Source organism: Taudactylus pleione, unplaced genomic scaffold (genome assembly GCF_031769625.1).
Source record: "Taudactylus pleione unplaced genomic scaffold, aTauple2 ptg000198l, whole genome shotgun sequence".
NCBI lineage: Eukaryota > Metazoa > Chordata > Amphibia > Anura > Myobatrachidae > Taudactylus > Taudactylus pleione.
In genome coordinates this window covers 20,868,797-20,886,272 of record NW_028284600.1, presented here as the reverse complement: position 1 = coordinate 20,886,272, position 17,476 = coordinate 20,868,797, and the positions used below count along the sequence as shown (strand labels likewise).

At 40.9% G+C, this 17,476-nt stretch overlaps 1 protein-coding gene and 1 pseudogene across 1 annotated transcript; one reads left to right on the top strand and one right to left on the bottom strand.

Annotated features, from left to right (window-relative positions):
- Window positions 1-476: 476 nt before the first annotated feature.
- Window positions 477-2,346, bottom strand: LOC148518918 (uncharacterized; annotated as a pseudogene).
- A 6,596-nt stretch (window positions 2,347-8,942) lies between these two features.
- CALHM1 (calcium homeostasis modulator 1) lies at window positions 8,943-14,319 on the top strand. Its single transcript, XM_088477014.1, has 2 exons — window positions 8,943-9,491; window positions 13,858-14,319. Exons 1-2 carry the CDS (start codon window positions 8,943-8,945, stop codon window positions 14,317-14,319), a joined length of 1,011 nt encoding a protein of 336 aa, XP_088333140.1.
- Window positions 14,320-17,476: the final 3,157 nt, after the last annotated feature.

The following is a 17,476-nucleotide window of genomic DNA, read 5'->3' as shown; positions in this document are numbered from 1 at the left end:
TATTACTACAGTAGATTAGTTTTAAAGGATAATATACAGTAGTTCGAAAATACACTATTTTCAGTAATTACAACATACTGTACAGTACAATACAGTATCCAGCTTTAATAATGCACCTTATTAATAAAACAAAATATACAGTACTAGAGAAGCTACATAGCAGTAGCCTGACCATTTATTTCAATGACAATAGGTAAGACTTTATAGAGATGATTAATGTAATTATTACACTGGGCAGGTGTAAGTACATCTTCCCAAAACTTCTGTATCCCATCCAAAAGTTCATTTTTATTTTTTGGTTTCACTTCAGACCTGATAAACCTCTTCAACTAGGCCCAGACCAATTGAATAGGATTCATGTCCGGTGACCTACAGTACACTATGAAAAAAAAAATCATACAGTAATTCGATTAATTATTCTAGTTAACCTTTTATTACATATTGTGCAGTAATTAGTGCATACATTAGAACAATTCTCACTCTGGTGGTGTGTGTTGCCAATATATTCCTCTCTCTTCCATGAATTTTGCAGAGGCAGAATGTTTAGGATCATTATCCTGGAATAATCTGTGTCCAGATGGATAGTATTTTCTGACAAATGGCACCAAATACCCATCTACTATTTGTTCCTTGAAGAAGGTCTTATCCATGATCCCTAAAGAAATAAGAATTTTTTGTCATTAACAAGCACACACTTTACTATTGTATACTATACAGGACTGTAAATATTGTGTTCTTCATGCTTTACAACAAACAGTAGTGTACCTTCAAAATTTAAGAAAGGTCCTTCACCCATGCAATATATAGAGGACCTTTAAAGGATGCTTGGGACATGGTTTTAATGAGAGATATTGACAATAGTGGAAGGATATTCTTGAGAACCTCTCCAGAGAAACAGAAGTTTCATCTGTGAAAGTTAAATTTTTAAATTGTTCACCACTATCAATCCGCTGTTGTGCTTGTTCAACTCTCTTTTCTTTAATAACATCCCTTATCATGGGATGTATCCTGTGGAAAAAAAAATAATAATAATTACACTACCATCATTCAGTGCATTGTTAAGGACTGTTTACTTTATAAAATATTGTAGACAACTGTACGTGCATTTGTGGGTTACTGTAGAGTGCAGTATTTTACCTTGTCTGGCCAAAACTCCATCCCAGTTCTCTATGCATCCGTTTGATACTGGAACACGAGATGTCCAGATTATATTCTGATTGAAAAAAACTTCTTATTTGTCCAGCAGTACGGTTGTCATCCTCACAAGTTAATTTGTCCACAATCTTTTTGACTCTCTTACTGTAAAACACAGAACGAAATTAAATTGAGTCTGCTGAAATTGCAATGTACTGTAAAATAGAGTAAAATCACAGTAAAATTATAAAAAATTAAAAATAAAAATGTGTAAAGTACCTACCACATGCATTTGGAAGGAGTTCTATATCTGCATAGCGTCCTCTCAAAAGCATGATAGTGCACAGTTTGTAAAGTAACTACAACACCACTCTCACTACCCAGGATGCCCACTCTGCAAGATGTTCACCTAAACCTCTAGCCCACACACACCAGCCATATCGAGACCCACACCCGTTGTGTATTTGATGTGATGTGTGCAAATTACAGGAGGCTATGTGTACAATGTCAATAGCAGCTTCAGCATACGGCAGCATTGAATAGAAGCAAATATTTTTATAAATGACAGAACTCACACACCAAGTGATTTATTTTTAATCCTGTAGTGAAGATTTATAAAAAAAATGTAATAAAAAAAAGAGAGAAAGATGTCCAAAATGCCAGGACTGCAGGATGCCCCGCAATGTGTACAATACAATGTCTACTGCATAGCAGTTTAGCACAAAATGCAGCTGGGTGGAATACATTAGCATAGAAATTCCAGTTGGTGGGAATTTGAGAGCAATGTATTGAGTTCAGTAGACTTGCATAAGAATACTGAATTTCAATTGCTCAGTCTATATGTAATGCTGGGTAAATGACAGAACTCACACACCAAGTGAACCTGACATGATCTATTCTTGTCTATATAGCAGTTTACTGTAGTCTTGAAAGTGATAATTTCAAGCAAAAGGAGTGACTGTTTACACTGCCTGAACGTGAACTGTGTTCAGTACTGTAGGTTTCATCAGTTGAGCATACGCCACCCAGCTGTTAAACAGTGTACTGCATGGTGTGTAGTCTTTTGTAGCAGTCAGTATGCCATGCCACCACATAACACACAGTATCTGCCATAACATGTACTGACATGTCGTGCCAGGGAGGCCAGAATACAACGCTATGAGCAATAATGTAGCAGGGCACATATGTATTTGAATCTGAGACTATCGGCATCCTTAGACTTAGGTGTTCAGTCACTGGGAGTGGTGGTGAGAGGTGACTGAGTATTCTCCCTGGGGTCTGCTAGGGCTTCCCTGTGTGCATCCTGGTTTCCGGGGTGCCAGGCATGTGTGCAGCCATGTTGGTTCATATCACATGACTAGTCTCTCCCAATGGTAGTGCTGTGGTCACTCAGCTGATCCTCTGATGTAAATGACCAGCTACCCAGGGGTATTTAAGTCTGACTCCAGGAACAGGAAACTGCTGTTCAACTTCGCTGTTCCAGTGTCTGTGATTCTCACCAGTGTTGCTCTATGTTATTCCCTGCAGATTGTTGCTTCATCCTATTCACAGTTTTCCATGGTTACCTGTATTAGCTTCCATGTTAACTCTCAGTCTGAAACTTTAGTGCTCTCTCAGAACTCAAGTGTTTTATGTTGTTTTTCCTGTGTGTCTTCTAGTGTGCTGTTAGCTCTACTGCAGCTTCCCTGTGTTACTGAGGTGTCAGATTTCCTGGTAATTTCTAGTTAGCTCTCAGCTGGATCTATAGCAACCCCCAGCACATGTGTGTGTTCACTTCTCTCGGTGTCTCTCTGTGTAAATCAGCACCTGAATCTGTAGCAGTTCCCAGTACAGTTCCCTGTGTTCTCAAGCAAGCCTACAACTAGGATCTCTACATTCTCAAGTTCATCACTAGTGTTCAAGTATTCCGTTCATCACCAGTGTTCAAGTATTCCATTCATCACCAGTGTTAAGTATTTCGTTCATCACCAGTGTTCAAGTATTCAGTGTATATCCAGTGTTCAAGTGTTCAGTGCATCTCCAGTCTTCAAGTATTCTGTGCATCTCCAGTGTTCAAGTATTTAATTAATTTAATCTAGTTCTGGTCTTTCTGCCATTCCCAGGTATGCGACCTGTCCACTTGGTGCAGCGAAACCCAAATCCCGACTGGAGGGGTCACTGATGAAGACCACCAAGTGGGGTAGACTCCACACCTCTTGGCAGGTCTAGCCAAACCTGGGTTTGGCTGCAATAGGGAAACCTAGCTGTCATGCACCTTCTGATTCCCTAGCCACCCTATCCCCTGGCTTTTCCATTACAGTTCCTAACACAGTCAAGGTCAAATATTGGCAAGCCACCTAGGAGATATGATGAATAATTTGCAAACCTTGCATTCAATGAGTCTCTAGAAATTCAAAACCAACGTCTGATTGATGTGAATGGAAATCCAAGATTAGCAAAGTGAGTTTGCAAGATTTAAAAACCAAAATTGTGAAGACCCATACTATCAGTAAAATAATGTAACTTTTACTAAAGTACATTATCTTCCAAGAAGTCACATGATATGTTGATGCCTTTTCATGTGTTTATCGCAATATATTTTCCAAGTTGCTACTGAAAAGCTAAAATTAAATGTTTGTGTTAAAATGGAGAATTTTGTAATGAGGCTGGTTGTTGAAATAGGATTCATGCCCTGTCCCATGATGGCCCCTGTGATCACTACTGAGCATGTGCAGGGGCCATCTTGTTTTTTACTGTAGAGCTACATGGTGGGAGACAGAAATATCCTACTTAGCTCTTATAGAGAACCTGGTTATTACCTGCTATAAAGTTGTTCCAGAATCCTGCACCGCTACCCATTTGCAGCATATCCTCATCAGCTGGTTAGCTGTATTAAACCCTGCTCCACTCAATGTGCACCAATGTGCATGTAACAGTGAGTATGGCTGTACCTAACTACAGTATCAATAAACCAACACCACTGGTTAAGTAACTGTGTTGTTATTATTATTATTATCATTTATTTATATGGCACCACAAGTGTTATGCAGCACCTTACAAAGTACATAAACAAATTGTTGACCAGTGACTTACAGAGCAATACAATAACGGACCAGGACATGGATAATATACATTGCTACATTAGCAACCATAAGCAACAGAGCATAAGCAACCAAGTGTTAGGTGCGCTAGTGGTGAGTAAGAAGTAGATTAAACTAAAGTAGGGAGAAGCACAAGAGGGTAGAGGTTCCTGCTCGTAAGAGCTTAAATTCTAAAAGGGAAGGGCAGACAAACAGATTTGACACAGATGGGGTAGATGGGGAGGAAGGAGCATGTAGCAGTGAGTTAGGATGATAGCTGGAAGGCTTTGATGAAGTAGTGAGTCTTAAGAGCCCATTTGAAGGATTGCAAAGAGGTGGAGAGTCTGATGGGGAGTGGGAGAGAGTTCCAAAGGTGGGGAGCAATGCGGGCAACTCTTGGAGGCGGGAGTGGGAGGAAGTAATCAGTTGGCATGAAAGGCGGCGTGCATTAGTTGAACGAAGAGAGTGGACAGGAGAGTGAAGGGAGATGAGATCAGAGATGTAAATGGGAGAAGATTGGGTGAGTGCTTTGTAAGCAAGCGTGAGAACCTTAAATTGGGTTCTGAAAGGGAAGGGGAGCCAGTGGAGGGCTTGTACTAGAGGGGAGGCAGATGTAGAGTGTTTGGAGAGGAAGATAAGATATGCAGCAGCATAGTTTGAGCCATCCATTAGTGTGCCTACATAACTCTGCAATATGCACACCTGCACACACATCATTTCCAATAACTTGCCCTCTACAAACTTGACCCTGAAACTTTTATTTTATAGGACGAATATTACAATAAGTTTTGTCTCCAAATCTTGTACAACTAACACATCTTGGATTTATGTGACTATGGTTTTAGATTTTATTTTCAGGTGCACAGTGATTGTCCTGATTATGTGGCTGTAAGTACTTTTTCTCCAAACCCTCATGTGCTTAGTAATGTAAACCATTCTTGATTGTAACTAAATTGTCTCGATGCTCCCAAGTCCATGTACCAGCAATCCTTCCTGCGACTGTCTGCTACAATTGAAGCTGACTTGTTTCTTTTGTCAAGCTTCTTTTGCTGTGCAACACTTGCAACTCTCAATCTGCAGTCAGAGGATTTATGTCTCACCTTGTGACTTACAAAACACTTGTACTTAGGCTTTTTAGACCTAAGGCAGGTTGCAGCTAAAAATTTAAAATGGCACTCTAAGTAAATGTAAAGTCTGGAGAGTCTTACACTGACTGTATGTGCTTACAAAAGCCACTGCTTCATAAATAAGCCCTCAGTCCCTTGTGAATAATGCAGAACTGTAAGCATTAGTCTCAACTGGTATGTATTCTTGGAATTATAGCAGTTTATCTCTCATGATCTCTGTTGATATTAGTCACAATGGACACTAAAGAAATACCAAGAAGTCGGATTTAGGCATTAGATTCTGATGGCTGATTGGTCCCCCAAAGGCTACTCAATTAATAGGGATTTTATCAATTTAGCAGGCTCCAAAAAAATATCCACGATAATGACCCTGTCATCAGGAAGCCGGCGGCAAAAACACACAAGTCTGTGAAGTTATCACGGATCCTAGGTGTATTCGCCCAAAGACAGGTAATTTTTCAGATGAATAAAACGGCCTTTAATTGAATTGACTCAGCGAATGAACGGCTCCCTCCATTGTATTCAATGGTGGGAATCGCAGGGTAAACTTTAATAACCCTTCGGCTCTCCATTGACTACAATGGAGGGAGCCGTTCATTGGCTGAGAGATGGGGGATGACCTCTCTCAGCCAATAAACGCTTAGTGGCGGGGTTTCCATGGTGATATCCCACTGCTAAGCTGTCATTCGGGAAGTACTGTTCTACTGAACGGTACTTAAGTACGTGGATCGGGATTTTAATTATTTTTTTTGCCAAATCCATGGAATACCTACTTTGGAATGAAGAGGACAGAACCTCGAATAGGGGATGGTGAGTATATATTTTTTTTCACAGGTCCCCTATGGATAATTTACCGGAGAAGTAGACCGATAGCTACAGGGATAAATAGGTGAGTATGTGTACATGTGTGTGTATATGTGCGTGTACATGTGTGAGTGCATGTATGTTTAATAAACTTATACTGTCATGGTGTGTGTCCTGTGTTTTTTTTAAACATTTTGTTACAGGTGAACTACAGGTACTAGTGGGCCCTTAATGCCCCGCATGCTGATACTTGTGGTTCTCCAAGTATCAGCATGTGGGGCAGGCTTGCTGGGACCTGCAGTTCTACTTGTAAAGACAATGTCTGCTATTATTTATTTACACCACACCACACAATCAACCCGCCACCCGGGGGATAGCCCCGGGCTATCAGCCTGGGGTGCCCTGGAGAGGGGGACCCCTTTATTGGGTGGGGGTCTCCAGTCTCCAGGGATCCCTGGCCTGGGCTGACTAGAGGTCAGGGCTGCTGCTGCGGCTGGGGGACCCGGTGAAAGGGCTCCCCTGGCTGTGGCATCAGTCCCCTGCTAGAAAAAGTTTGGTGCTGCTTCTAGAAGATACAGGGGAACCCTACAAATTTTTTCCCCTGTATTTCCAGAACCAGGACCAGATCAGAGCCCAGTGCTGGTTGCGCAGAATACGTGGGACCCCTACGTCGTTTGTCCCCCGTATTTTGGCAACGGGGGCTAGTTCTGACTAGCCCAGTGCTGGTTGTGCTTAAGTACGGGGGACCCCTACATTATTTGTACCCTGTATTTAAGCACACCCAGCGCTGGGTCACTAATGCCCAGGGCTGGTTGCTCTTTTTTGGGGTTGGGGCACGCCATTTTTTTCTTTTTTTTTTACACAAGTTTTTTTTTTTTACAGCGGCAGCACAGATGGGTCTCACGAACCTGTCAATGCTCTGTGTCAATGACACAGATGCAAGTAGCACGGATCTCCTGGTCTGTGCATGCATCTTTGTCATTGAAATACACAGCAGCACAGACGGGTCTCACTGACCCATCCGTGCTCTGTGTCAATCACAAAGATGCATGTAGCATGGATCTCCCGGGTCCGTGCTACATGCAAATGGCCACCATAATGCTGATTGGCTGAGAGCCATTACAGATGGCTCTGTCAGCCAATCAGCGCTTTGCCCATTGAAGGCATAGGCATTTTTAAAAATGCCAGCTCAAGGCAAAACCTCGAGATCCGACACAGAGGATCGAGAGGTTTTGCATCAATTAGGGATCCGGGGCAGGAGGAGAGATCCGAGGGGCGCCTCGGATCACCCCGGATCCCCGATATTCGGTTGGGTTCGGTTCTCAGGGAACCGAACCAGCTCATCCCTAGTTATTAGCCAGATTTTTTTTTCTACAATTTTAGTAGCTCTACGGGAGGTTTTATTTTTCTAAAGTAGCTCACACCTCAATTAAGGTTGGCAAAAACTGCACTAACTCATACCACTTTTATACCAAAGTTCCGGGTCTGACCCGAGGGTTGGAACAGGGTTCCAGTCTGTATCAGACCCGGAACTTACCCCTTTAGACTACAGGATATTCCCGAGTCGGTACCGTTCACATCAGAGCCAGTGTTGCAGTGGATGCTTGGAGATGATGTTATCTCCAAGCACCAATCAGGCCGCATGCAGGGTGGCACGTGAACGACCCATGGCCAACCCTGCAAAGTACCTGAGTTGGAACCCCAGGTCCCTGGACCCGGGTGGATCCATTTACACCAACAAAAAACCCGCGTTGATGCGCATCAACCCAGGATTTTTAGGTCGGTGTAAAAGGGGTAAAAGTCACCTGTACTCAGGCACAAATATTATAAGGAGCGTGGGAGTTAGGACCAGAGATGGGAAAAACTACAAGGCAATAAAAGTGAACTGTGCAGCAAATATAAATAATATAACAGATATATTCTACTCTTTTGTATGAGAACACTGATAACTACATAAATAATAATAAAAAAAACAACAAAAAATATGAGTCTAAAATACAACTTCATGTAAAATGTCCATTTACCTACCTACCTACAGTGAAAGTGGACATTATTGTGGGACTGAACTAATATTAATGATAATGCAGTTATTTTAATCTACTAGTGACTTCAGTGAGGTATGAGGCATTTTGTGCATCAGCCCCATGCCTCAATGATGTCACTGGCTCCTAGTCTCCTGAGAAGGCTCCATTCCCATTCCCAGTGACTCGAACTCAAAGCACAATATTGCTGACTCCACTACGCACACTGAATATATCATTTGCTGATGTTGATTTATTTCCCATTATCCACTGCTAAAAAAATTTTTTTAAAGTGAAACTATTTAAAAATTGGGAATATTAGAGCAAGGTTCATGTGGCCAAATATTCTGCTCCCAGAGCTCTGAAACCCTGAGATGCCTGTCAGCTAGTTTCATCTAGATATTTTTGCATAGGTGTGTGTAAGGCTGGGCTTCCATCTCTGGTTACTGTGGGAGTGAACACGTCACAGAAGCATTTGCAAACAGCTTTACATCTAATAGCTTTCAGGGAAGAGCAGAGATTGTACATGGGACTGCACAATAGACAAAACCAATTAAATTCAATGCAACCACAGATTTATTTTTGAATGAAGCATTACGTTCATTGAACTGCACAGCTAGCAAAATCTGAAAACAATAGAACTATCGGACAGAAAAGATTGAAGCAGCTAATAAAAAAAACATTCACTTGTCCTAAATAATTGATTCCACTACAAGAAGTCTATCTATATAATAAATCCAAGAAGAAGCCAAAAAAAGCAACTTTTTATTTGCTGAAGAAGTAAAAAAAGCCTAAAAATGGATAAGTTTCGTATGATCTTCCAATTTCTGCAAGCCAACCAGGAATCTTTCATGAATGGAATATGTGGTATTATGGCACTGGCCAGTGCCCAACTGTATACAACATTCGATTTTAACTGTCCCTGTCTCCCAAGCTACAATATGTCGTATGCCATGGGTGTTTTGTGTGTACCGCCTATTGTATTATTTTTACTGGGCTTTGTAATGAACAATAACGTGTCCATGCTGGCAGAGGAATGGAAGAGACCCACGGGCATGAGGCAGAAGGACTCGGCTGTTTTGCGCTATATGTTCTGTTCTATGACACAGCGGGCATTAATTGCGCCAGCTGTATGGATATCAGTGACGTTATTGCATGGCGAGTGTTTTATATGCGCCTTTAGCACGTCAGTGCCTGTGGATAAACTGGGAAACATGACTGGCGTTAACTTGTCCGAAAAGGAAATTAAAAGAATTCTTGCCAGGATACCCTGTAAAGACATCTATGATGGGCATAATATTATAGCACAAGAAGTGGCCTCGAGATACCTACGCTGTATCTCCCAGGTATGGCGTTATGTTTATACAATTTTTTTTTTTAAATATTCTGTAATGAAAATAATTCAGTTTTAGAACTGTAAATCTGAGCCATTTCCAGAACATGTTATGTACATAAAATGTAAAAAAAATAAATAAATTGTGTAGCAATAATAAGAATAATCATACAAAGTAACGTATAGAGCTCGAACAGCCATAATAAAGAAGCAACCCTATTTATGATTGACCCTACTTATGATTTTAGTTGTCAAACATGTTTTTTTTGTAAACCGTGATCATCAAGGTTACTGAGATCAAATAAATCTAAATTTTTAAGTATTATAAAATTTTGAAAAGTTATTATCGGGCTTTAAATTAAAGCAATTTATAAATGTATAAAATTTTTTATTTTACATAAAAAGTTTTAATGGAATTTCCAGCATTTGTTTAATTGCATAAGGGCAAATTATCTGTAGGAAACATGATCATCTGATCTTTCCTATTCTATCCAGACTGTTTTTAGTGCCTCTGTCTGTATACTGCCTCCTATATACTGTATCTTTTTTACATATACTCCTCTACTGTAGTTCCTCTTTACTTACACTTTTTTATATTCATGCATTTCTTGATCATTTTCATACTCATAGTTTACTGTCCTATCTAGGTTTTTTGTTATCAGTTTTTGTCACTTTGCTTCATATTTAATGTGTGTCTGTACATATGGGTGTGGTATAACTTGTCAACATTTAGAATGTTGATATTAGAATGTTGAGAGCTTCTGACTGTGGACAATCTGAATGTCGACATGGTGATTAGGTCTACAATCAATATGCAGACATATTAAAGTCAACATTATTAACATGTTGACACATTCAGAATGTCTATATTCAACATGTCAACACCAAAATGTCAACATATTTTTCTTTGCTACTTTATCCTAACCCTAAACCTGTAACTAAACCTAACTCTAACCCTAAACAATTTTGGTGTCGACATGTCAAATGCCATCATTCTGAACATGTTGACATTGTAACCATGTCAACCTAAATGCGTGTCTACATATTGATTGTCAACCTAATGACCATATCAACCTTCTGACTGTTGATATTCAGAGCCTTTCGACATTGCGGTATCAACAATCTGAATGTCGATAAATCAACTGGATACCTGTTCATATGGATTTATCTTAAAGAACTGCTGATATGTCATTTATTAATCAAGCCCCCCTGCCAAATAGTAATAACTGGTAAACATGACGTTGATTGCTCCAACCACGCCTCCTTCTAAACAAAAAAACACTGCCCCCCTCCCTACTGACTGACTCTTACTGTATTTAGGTCTTGTATTTGTAATCTTCACTTGATTGACATCCTCACCCTCCATGCTTTGTTTCCACCACTCCTGTGCTGGCTGTGACCAGCTGCTTACACACACGGCCTCCTGGTAATTGCCGGCTGTATCCTGATACTCCACCTCATTTCCATTTTGCAGGTGTGTGAGCTATTTTACACATGCCACACCTTTGCAGAACCAAGAGGGTGACACAGGACCAGCAAAGAGGACTTATCTCCAAGAGAGAGCAACTTTCTAGCTCCACATCTCTAGCTGTTCCATAAGAGCCTGGCATTCAGCTTCCCTTTGGAGTGTTGCCAGCTTCTCCCATAATGAAGCCTCTGTTGAGTTCTTCATCAGCCTGAGTGTGCTGGAGATACTCCTTCATCTGCTCTTTTACATCTCATTCTAATGCTTTGTTTCTTTGCTTCCAGTAACCTGGAGATTTTCCACTCTCTTTGCTCAGAAGTGAGTCTGATCCCTATCAGCATTCACTGGTCTATGGATTGTTAGACTTACTGAGTCCGGCACCTGTTTCTCGTCATGCCCTATTTAAGAAAATTCTAATTTATATCCGTTCCCCTTTTCACTGACCTGGTTAATGGACATTGTACTTCCCAGTGCCCACTGGCTTTATCAACTCCTTAAGGACATTATCTTCATTTTCTGAGCTTGCTTTCCTTAGTAGGTACTAAGAGGAAAACGCCAGATCACTTGGTTGGCAGTGCCTGACTAATGTATTTTCTGTTATAGGATCGGGTTGATGATTTGGAAAAGATTTAGCAACAATCATTTTATGACTACATGTGCCACAGGCTGAAAGAACCGCTGCAGAACTAATTTACGTGTTCTGACCTCCTCTAACTGATCCCACACATAGTATCCTGTTTCGAACATTTTGGAGACATGGAAAACTGGCACTAGGTGTTGTTGTTATGGAGCCATGGTTGAACACTGATTATTCTCTAAGGTTGCACTACTTTAGTTGGTGTGTCTCCAAAAAGCTACCCTGCTGGAACCGCCTGACAAAGCCACTTTGCCTGTCGGCTCTCACTGCAAGTTTTCCTGGGTTTTCTGTGCAATAGTCTTTCCAATAAAAATCTTCCTAAACAGCAGTGGTACCTGGGCTATCTCTGAAGTATACACATGTTCCTGGATAGTTTTTTTGACCAATCAAAAACTACTGCCTCGATTTAAGGGGTTATGGCAAGTTATGTACTGGGCCTGTTACCACTTTGATGTGTTGCTTCTTCACAGTAACAGGCAGAACTGTACGAGTACACATTCCAGAAATACCATCACTGCCAAGGACCTTTGGCAGCCACTAATGGGTTTTTCCTAAACAGCATTGGTACCTGGGCTATCTCTGAAGTATACACATGTTCCTGGATAGTTTATTTGAGCAATCAAAAACTACTGCCTCAAATTGAGGGGTATGGTCACTTATGTACTGGGCCTGTTACCACTTTGATGTGTTCCTTCTTCACAGTAACAGGCAGAACTGTACGAGTACACATTCCAGAAATACCATCACTGCCAAGGACCTTTGGCAGCCACTTATGGGTTCTAGGTACCAAGAAGGTTTTTGGTTTGAGCATCAGTTCATTACCTGAAACTACCAGAGAAAGCAAAACATTGTGTCTCTTCTAGACAGTCATATGGAATATATTTCCTACTCTTAATATGTACAGTATATGGTACCGGGACATACACACATACGTACAGGTCCTCTACTTTGCAAAGAAGAGCTAACAAAGGTGAAATGGAAATCTACCACATTGAAACTGATTTATTTATGCATTTTAGTTCAAACAATATTTTGCTATTAGTACAAAGGGTGCTATGAACACCATATCATTTGACTGAATCACATTATATCATACAATGTGCAGCCAGATTTGGGTAGTTCTCATGCTGTCAACACATAAAATACAAAAAAATCTTTATAAAGACAAAATTAACAAAATGTTTATTCTCTGTGGAGGGCTCTCCCTCGTACAACAAGATCTTCTACTAGCCATTCAAGCGTTCCCAGAAAATGTATATTTTCAGGCAGATTTATCAAAATCCTGAACCACAAACTTAGGCCCTCATTCAGAGCCGTACGCTCTGAGCAGAGCGCACGCTCTGAATGAGGGCCGGCCTTCATAACTATGGAGCGTCCTCCTGGACGCTCGTATAGCTGTGGGTCACCACCCACAGCCTATACGAGCGTGCAGTTTGATGGCCGCGATGGTCTTGACCATCGCGACCATCGAAACTGCGTGCCGGAGCCTGCGGTTGAGGTTTTCAACCGCAAGGCCCGGAGTGATTTTGGCTCTATCAGAGCCAAAATCACTCCCACTGACATCACTAGTGATGTCAGTGGGCCGGCTTCTGACGGGAGGCGTTCCCTTAGGAACGCCCCCGTCAGGGAGGCACGCCCCCGGCACGCCCACCAAAGGGGGCTTGCTGTCAATCAACATCGACAGCACGCCCCCTTTGATCAGACACAACGAGCGAAGGAAAGTCCTTCGCTCGTCGCGTCTGGCGCATGCGCACGACGGAGCTCCCTCCGTCGTGTGCATGCTCAGTGCAGAACATCGACCCACTTGCGAGCGGACAGCCGCTCGCGAGTGGGTCTGAATCAGGGCCTTAATCTCCTAAACTATTTGACCAAATGACCAACCTCCTACACAGTTCACACAAAACTTACATGTATTCTCTCTCTATACTCAAACAACCCTTTGACCCAGACCATCATTCCTGTGTGATTGGATCATATAGTCCACCAAGCACATTTTACCCTGCATCCTGGCTGGACCAATACGCAAAAAGTAACCTTTATTCTCATGTACTAAACTGTTATCCTATAGAAGGTACATCTCTGTCTGTCTAATATTACCCAGTCTTGTTTTACTACTGTGTTCACAACAAAAGTATATGGTCTTTAATGAATAAATAATATGCTACTCTACCCTGCAGAATGCTTGCCTAGGCTTCTGCCTACATTGTACTTACGGCTCTCGCTGGATGCAAATGAAAGATAAATATAACCTAACCAGTAGCTTTTACTTTCTTCTAGGCATTTGGATGGACCTTTGTCTTGCTCATTACTTTCCTGGCCTTTCTTGTCAGAGCCATCCGACCCTGCTTTACACAAGCAGCTTTTCTGAAGAGCAAATATTGGTCCCACTATATTGACATAGAACGGAAGCTCTTTGATGAGACCTGCACTGAGCATGCAAAAAGCTTTGCAAAACTCTGCATTCAGCAGTTCTTTGAGACCATCAACAAAGATATGAACTTGGAGCATTCCCACATATTAGAGAAAGTAGCAGAACAAGAAGAAGGTGACAAACTCTTAGGAGTTACAAGTCAAGGGACAATGAACATGCTTCTAAAGAACTGGCATAAATGTAAACCCCCACTCAACTTGAATGCTTATGAACACCAGAATGGTAATGGATGTATTAAAGAAAATGAAGAGTTCAATAACCTAAATATACCCAAGAAAGAATTTATAACTTATTATAGTAAGGTTTAAAAAGACTAAATGTTGACTAGAGGATCGCTAAAATGAAAACTTGAGGAGGCACATTGATAGAGGTGGGACATACGTTCTAGAATCTAGAATCAACAAGGCATCTCTTGACCAGCTTTTGATTTATCAAGAACATATTTATGTAATAGATAATGTTTCTTGGATAATAAAAGTATAATTCAATGAAAGGGTCAAGGGATACGTTGAAAGTTTAGGGTGGACGGTGAAGTGGCAAAGAGGTGAGAAATTTCAGAGAGGTTCTGCAGCGACTGTAATGCTACAGAAGACAATGGATAATTTAAATAATTCTCTCTGACAGATTTTTAGACATTGACAGGAACAGGTTTTAGGAGATTCATGGTGAGTGAAAGTGTAAGCATACGCCCCCAACAGTGCCATGTGGGGTCTGTCATTTTTGGGGTGTCACCTAGACTATTAATGAGTGACAGAAGATAGATATTGGGTTACAAGCCTTGTGGCAACAGTCATGCTTGGTAACTTTCTCTTTAGAACACTAAAGCAACTGTCACATCAGCTCTAAGGCAAATTCATTAAATAGAGCGATTTTAAGTGGCAGAAAGCTTTCCAATGGAAAGGTGTTTATATATAATATAATCAAATATATTCAACAGTATTAAAGATAACATTTATAAAAGTCTGTGTGACTTGTGAACTATGAAGTTTTCATATTTTTTGTGTCCTTTTTATTCATTGTTAGAACCTGAATTATTGTGTTTATTTAACTGCAAACAAAACAGTCAATAAAACATGTCCGTTTTATAGTCATAAAGGAATAACCATGGTGTTTAGTTCGAAGAGAGACAGTGTTTGTACAACTTTTGGATATATACCAGTAACATATTTTATTATTTATTTATTAACAGTTTCTTATATAGCGCAGCAAATTCCGTTGCGCTTTACAATTTGAATCAGCATTAACATTATACAGGGTTGTTAAAGACATACATACATACATAAAAGACATACATAAGGGTAAGAGGTCCCTGCTCGCAAGCTTACAATCTATAGGGAATAGGTGTTGATACACAAGGATAGGTGCTACATATTGCAAATTGGTCCAGCCCGTTTGCAGATGTTCTTGGTAGGCTGTATAATCCAATCACACTGGAAAGTTGGCCTAGGGTTAGGAGGATGTTAAATTGAAGAAAGAGAAGATTTAATAAGTGTTTACTATAGGAAGAGAGTTAGATAGGGAGCTATAAAAGGTTAGGTGGGCGGTCCTGGAATCTGATAAGCTTGTCTGAAGAGGTGAGTTTTCAGAGAACGCTTGAATGTTTGGAAACTAGTGGAAAGTCTTATTGTGCATGGGAGGGCAATCCACAGGGTGGGTGCAGCCCGAAAAAAGTCCTGTAACCATGCATGGGAACAAGTAATGCGCAGGGATGAGAGACGCAGATCTTGTGCAAAGCGGAGATGTCGGGTTGGAAGATATTTTGAAATAAATGAATAGATGTATGTTGGTGTGGTTTGGTTAATGGCTTTATGTGTGAGTGTAAGTATTTTAAATTGAATACGGTAGAAGACCGGCAGCCAATGGAAGGACTGACAGAGTGGATCAGCAGACACTGAATGTTTGGTGAGAAAGATCAGCCTTGCAGCTGCATTCAAAATGGATTGTAGTGGGGAGAGCCTGTTTTTGGGAAGACCAATAAGGAGACTATTGCAATAGTCAATGCGGGAAATAATGAATGCGTGTATTAGAGTTTTGCAGTGTCTTGCGTAATATGGTCAAATTTTGGCTATGTTTTTTAGATGTATGTAACAGGATTTAGAGACAGATTGAATGTGGGGAATAAAAGACAGTTCAGAGTCAAGGATGACACCTAGGCAGCGAGCTAGACAGTAATAGAGATATCAGGTTAGTAACTGCTATTGGCCGGTGGAAATATAATTATTTCTGTTTTGGATATATTAAGTTTGAGGTGGCGAGATGACATCCACGATGAAATGGCAGAGAGACATTCAGTGACACGGACCAGCACAGATGGTGACAAATCTGGGGAGGATAGGTATATTTGAGTATCGTTCGCGTACAGATGATACTGAAAACCAAAAGAGCGGATTAGTTTGCCAAGAGAGGTGGTATAGATTGAGAAAAGCAGAGGTCCTAATACTGAATCTTGTGGTACTCCAACTGATAGAGGTAGCGAAGTGGAGGTAGAATCAGAAAAGTGAACAGTGAAAGAGCAATTAGATATGTAGGATGAGAACCAAGAAAGGGCTGTGTCTTGAAGACCTAGGGATTGTAGTGTTTGTATGAGAAGAGAGTGGTCAACAGTGTCAAAGGCAGCAGGGAGATCTAGAAGAATTAGAAGTGAATAATGGCCTTTAGCCTTGGCAGTGACCAGATCATTTACTACCTTAGTCAGTGCTGTCTCAGTGGAGTGTTGGACACCAGAAGAGCTTACTATGCACATTGGCACTGGGAGGAGTTCTAATAAAGCTGTCTATACACTGGCCAATACTCCCACTCTTTGGTGACTAAACTGGACAAGATCAGGCTGTTCCACAAGCCGCTGGATCTCTTCCGGATCACATTTGTGCATTTGCAGAGTAGTTAGCGGGATGGGGCGGGATGGGGAGGGAATAGCTTTATTTCCCCATGCAAAAGTACTGGCCTTTGACATCTGGGGATAACTGTCAGCAACACACACTATTTAGTAAATTTATTTCTACTATGGACTGCAAATATTAAAAAAAAACAATAAAGCATGGGTCACACAAGGTTGCCTTGCAGATTTGGAGACATAGCTCACATATCAGTGGTTTGTAACCTGATTTATCGTGTCAGAGTCATGCGTGCAGAAAGAGCACAGAGCCTGAGTTTTCATACCTTAATGAGTGTTCTTTAAACGGAACGCCATTACTGATAACTGAAATAACAAGAACATAAACTGCGCACCAATTCCTAAGTAATTATGGTCTCAAAAACTCAGATTGATAAATAAACACATTTACTATAAAAAAAAGAAAAGCATCAGAAATAAAAACACATTAATAATAACATAAAGGTAACAGAAATAAAGGGGGAGAGTGGATACTCCTGGGTGGTAATGGAGAATCGGTGTTCCGATAGACTGCACCACAGGGATTAATAAAAGTAATAAGAGAATGTCTCGTACAGTATCAACTGAGCTTC

What these genes read in the sequence shown, in the direction of transcription:
- CALHM1 (XM_088477014.1), top strand. Translation starts at nt 8,943, where the DNA reads ATGGATAAGTTTCGTATGATCTTCCAATTTCTGCAAGCCAACCAGGAA. An exon ending in ACCTACGCTGTATCTCCCAG is followed by an intron (nt 9,492 to 13,857) that starts GTATGGCGTTAT and finishes ACTTTCTTCTAG; the next exon opens with GCATTTGGATGGACCTTTGT.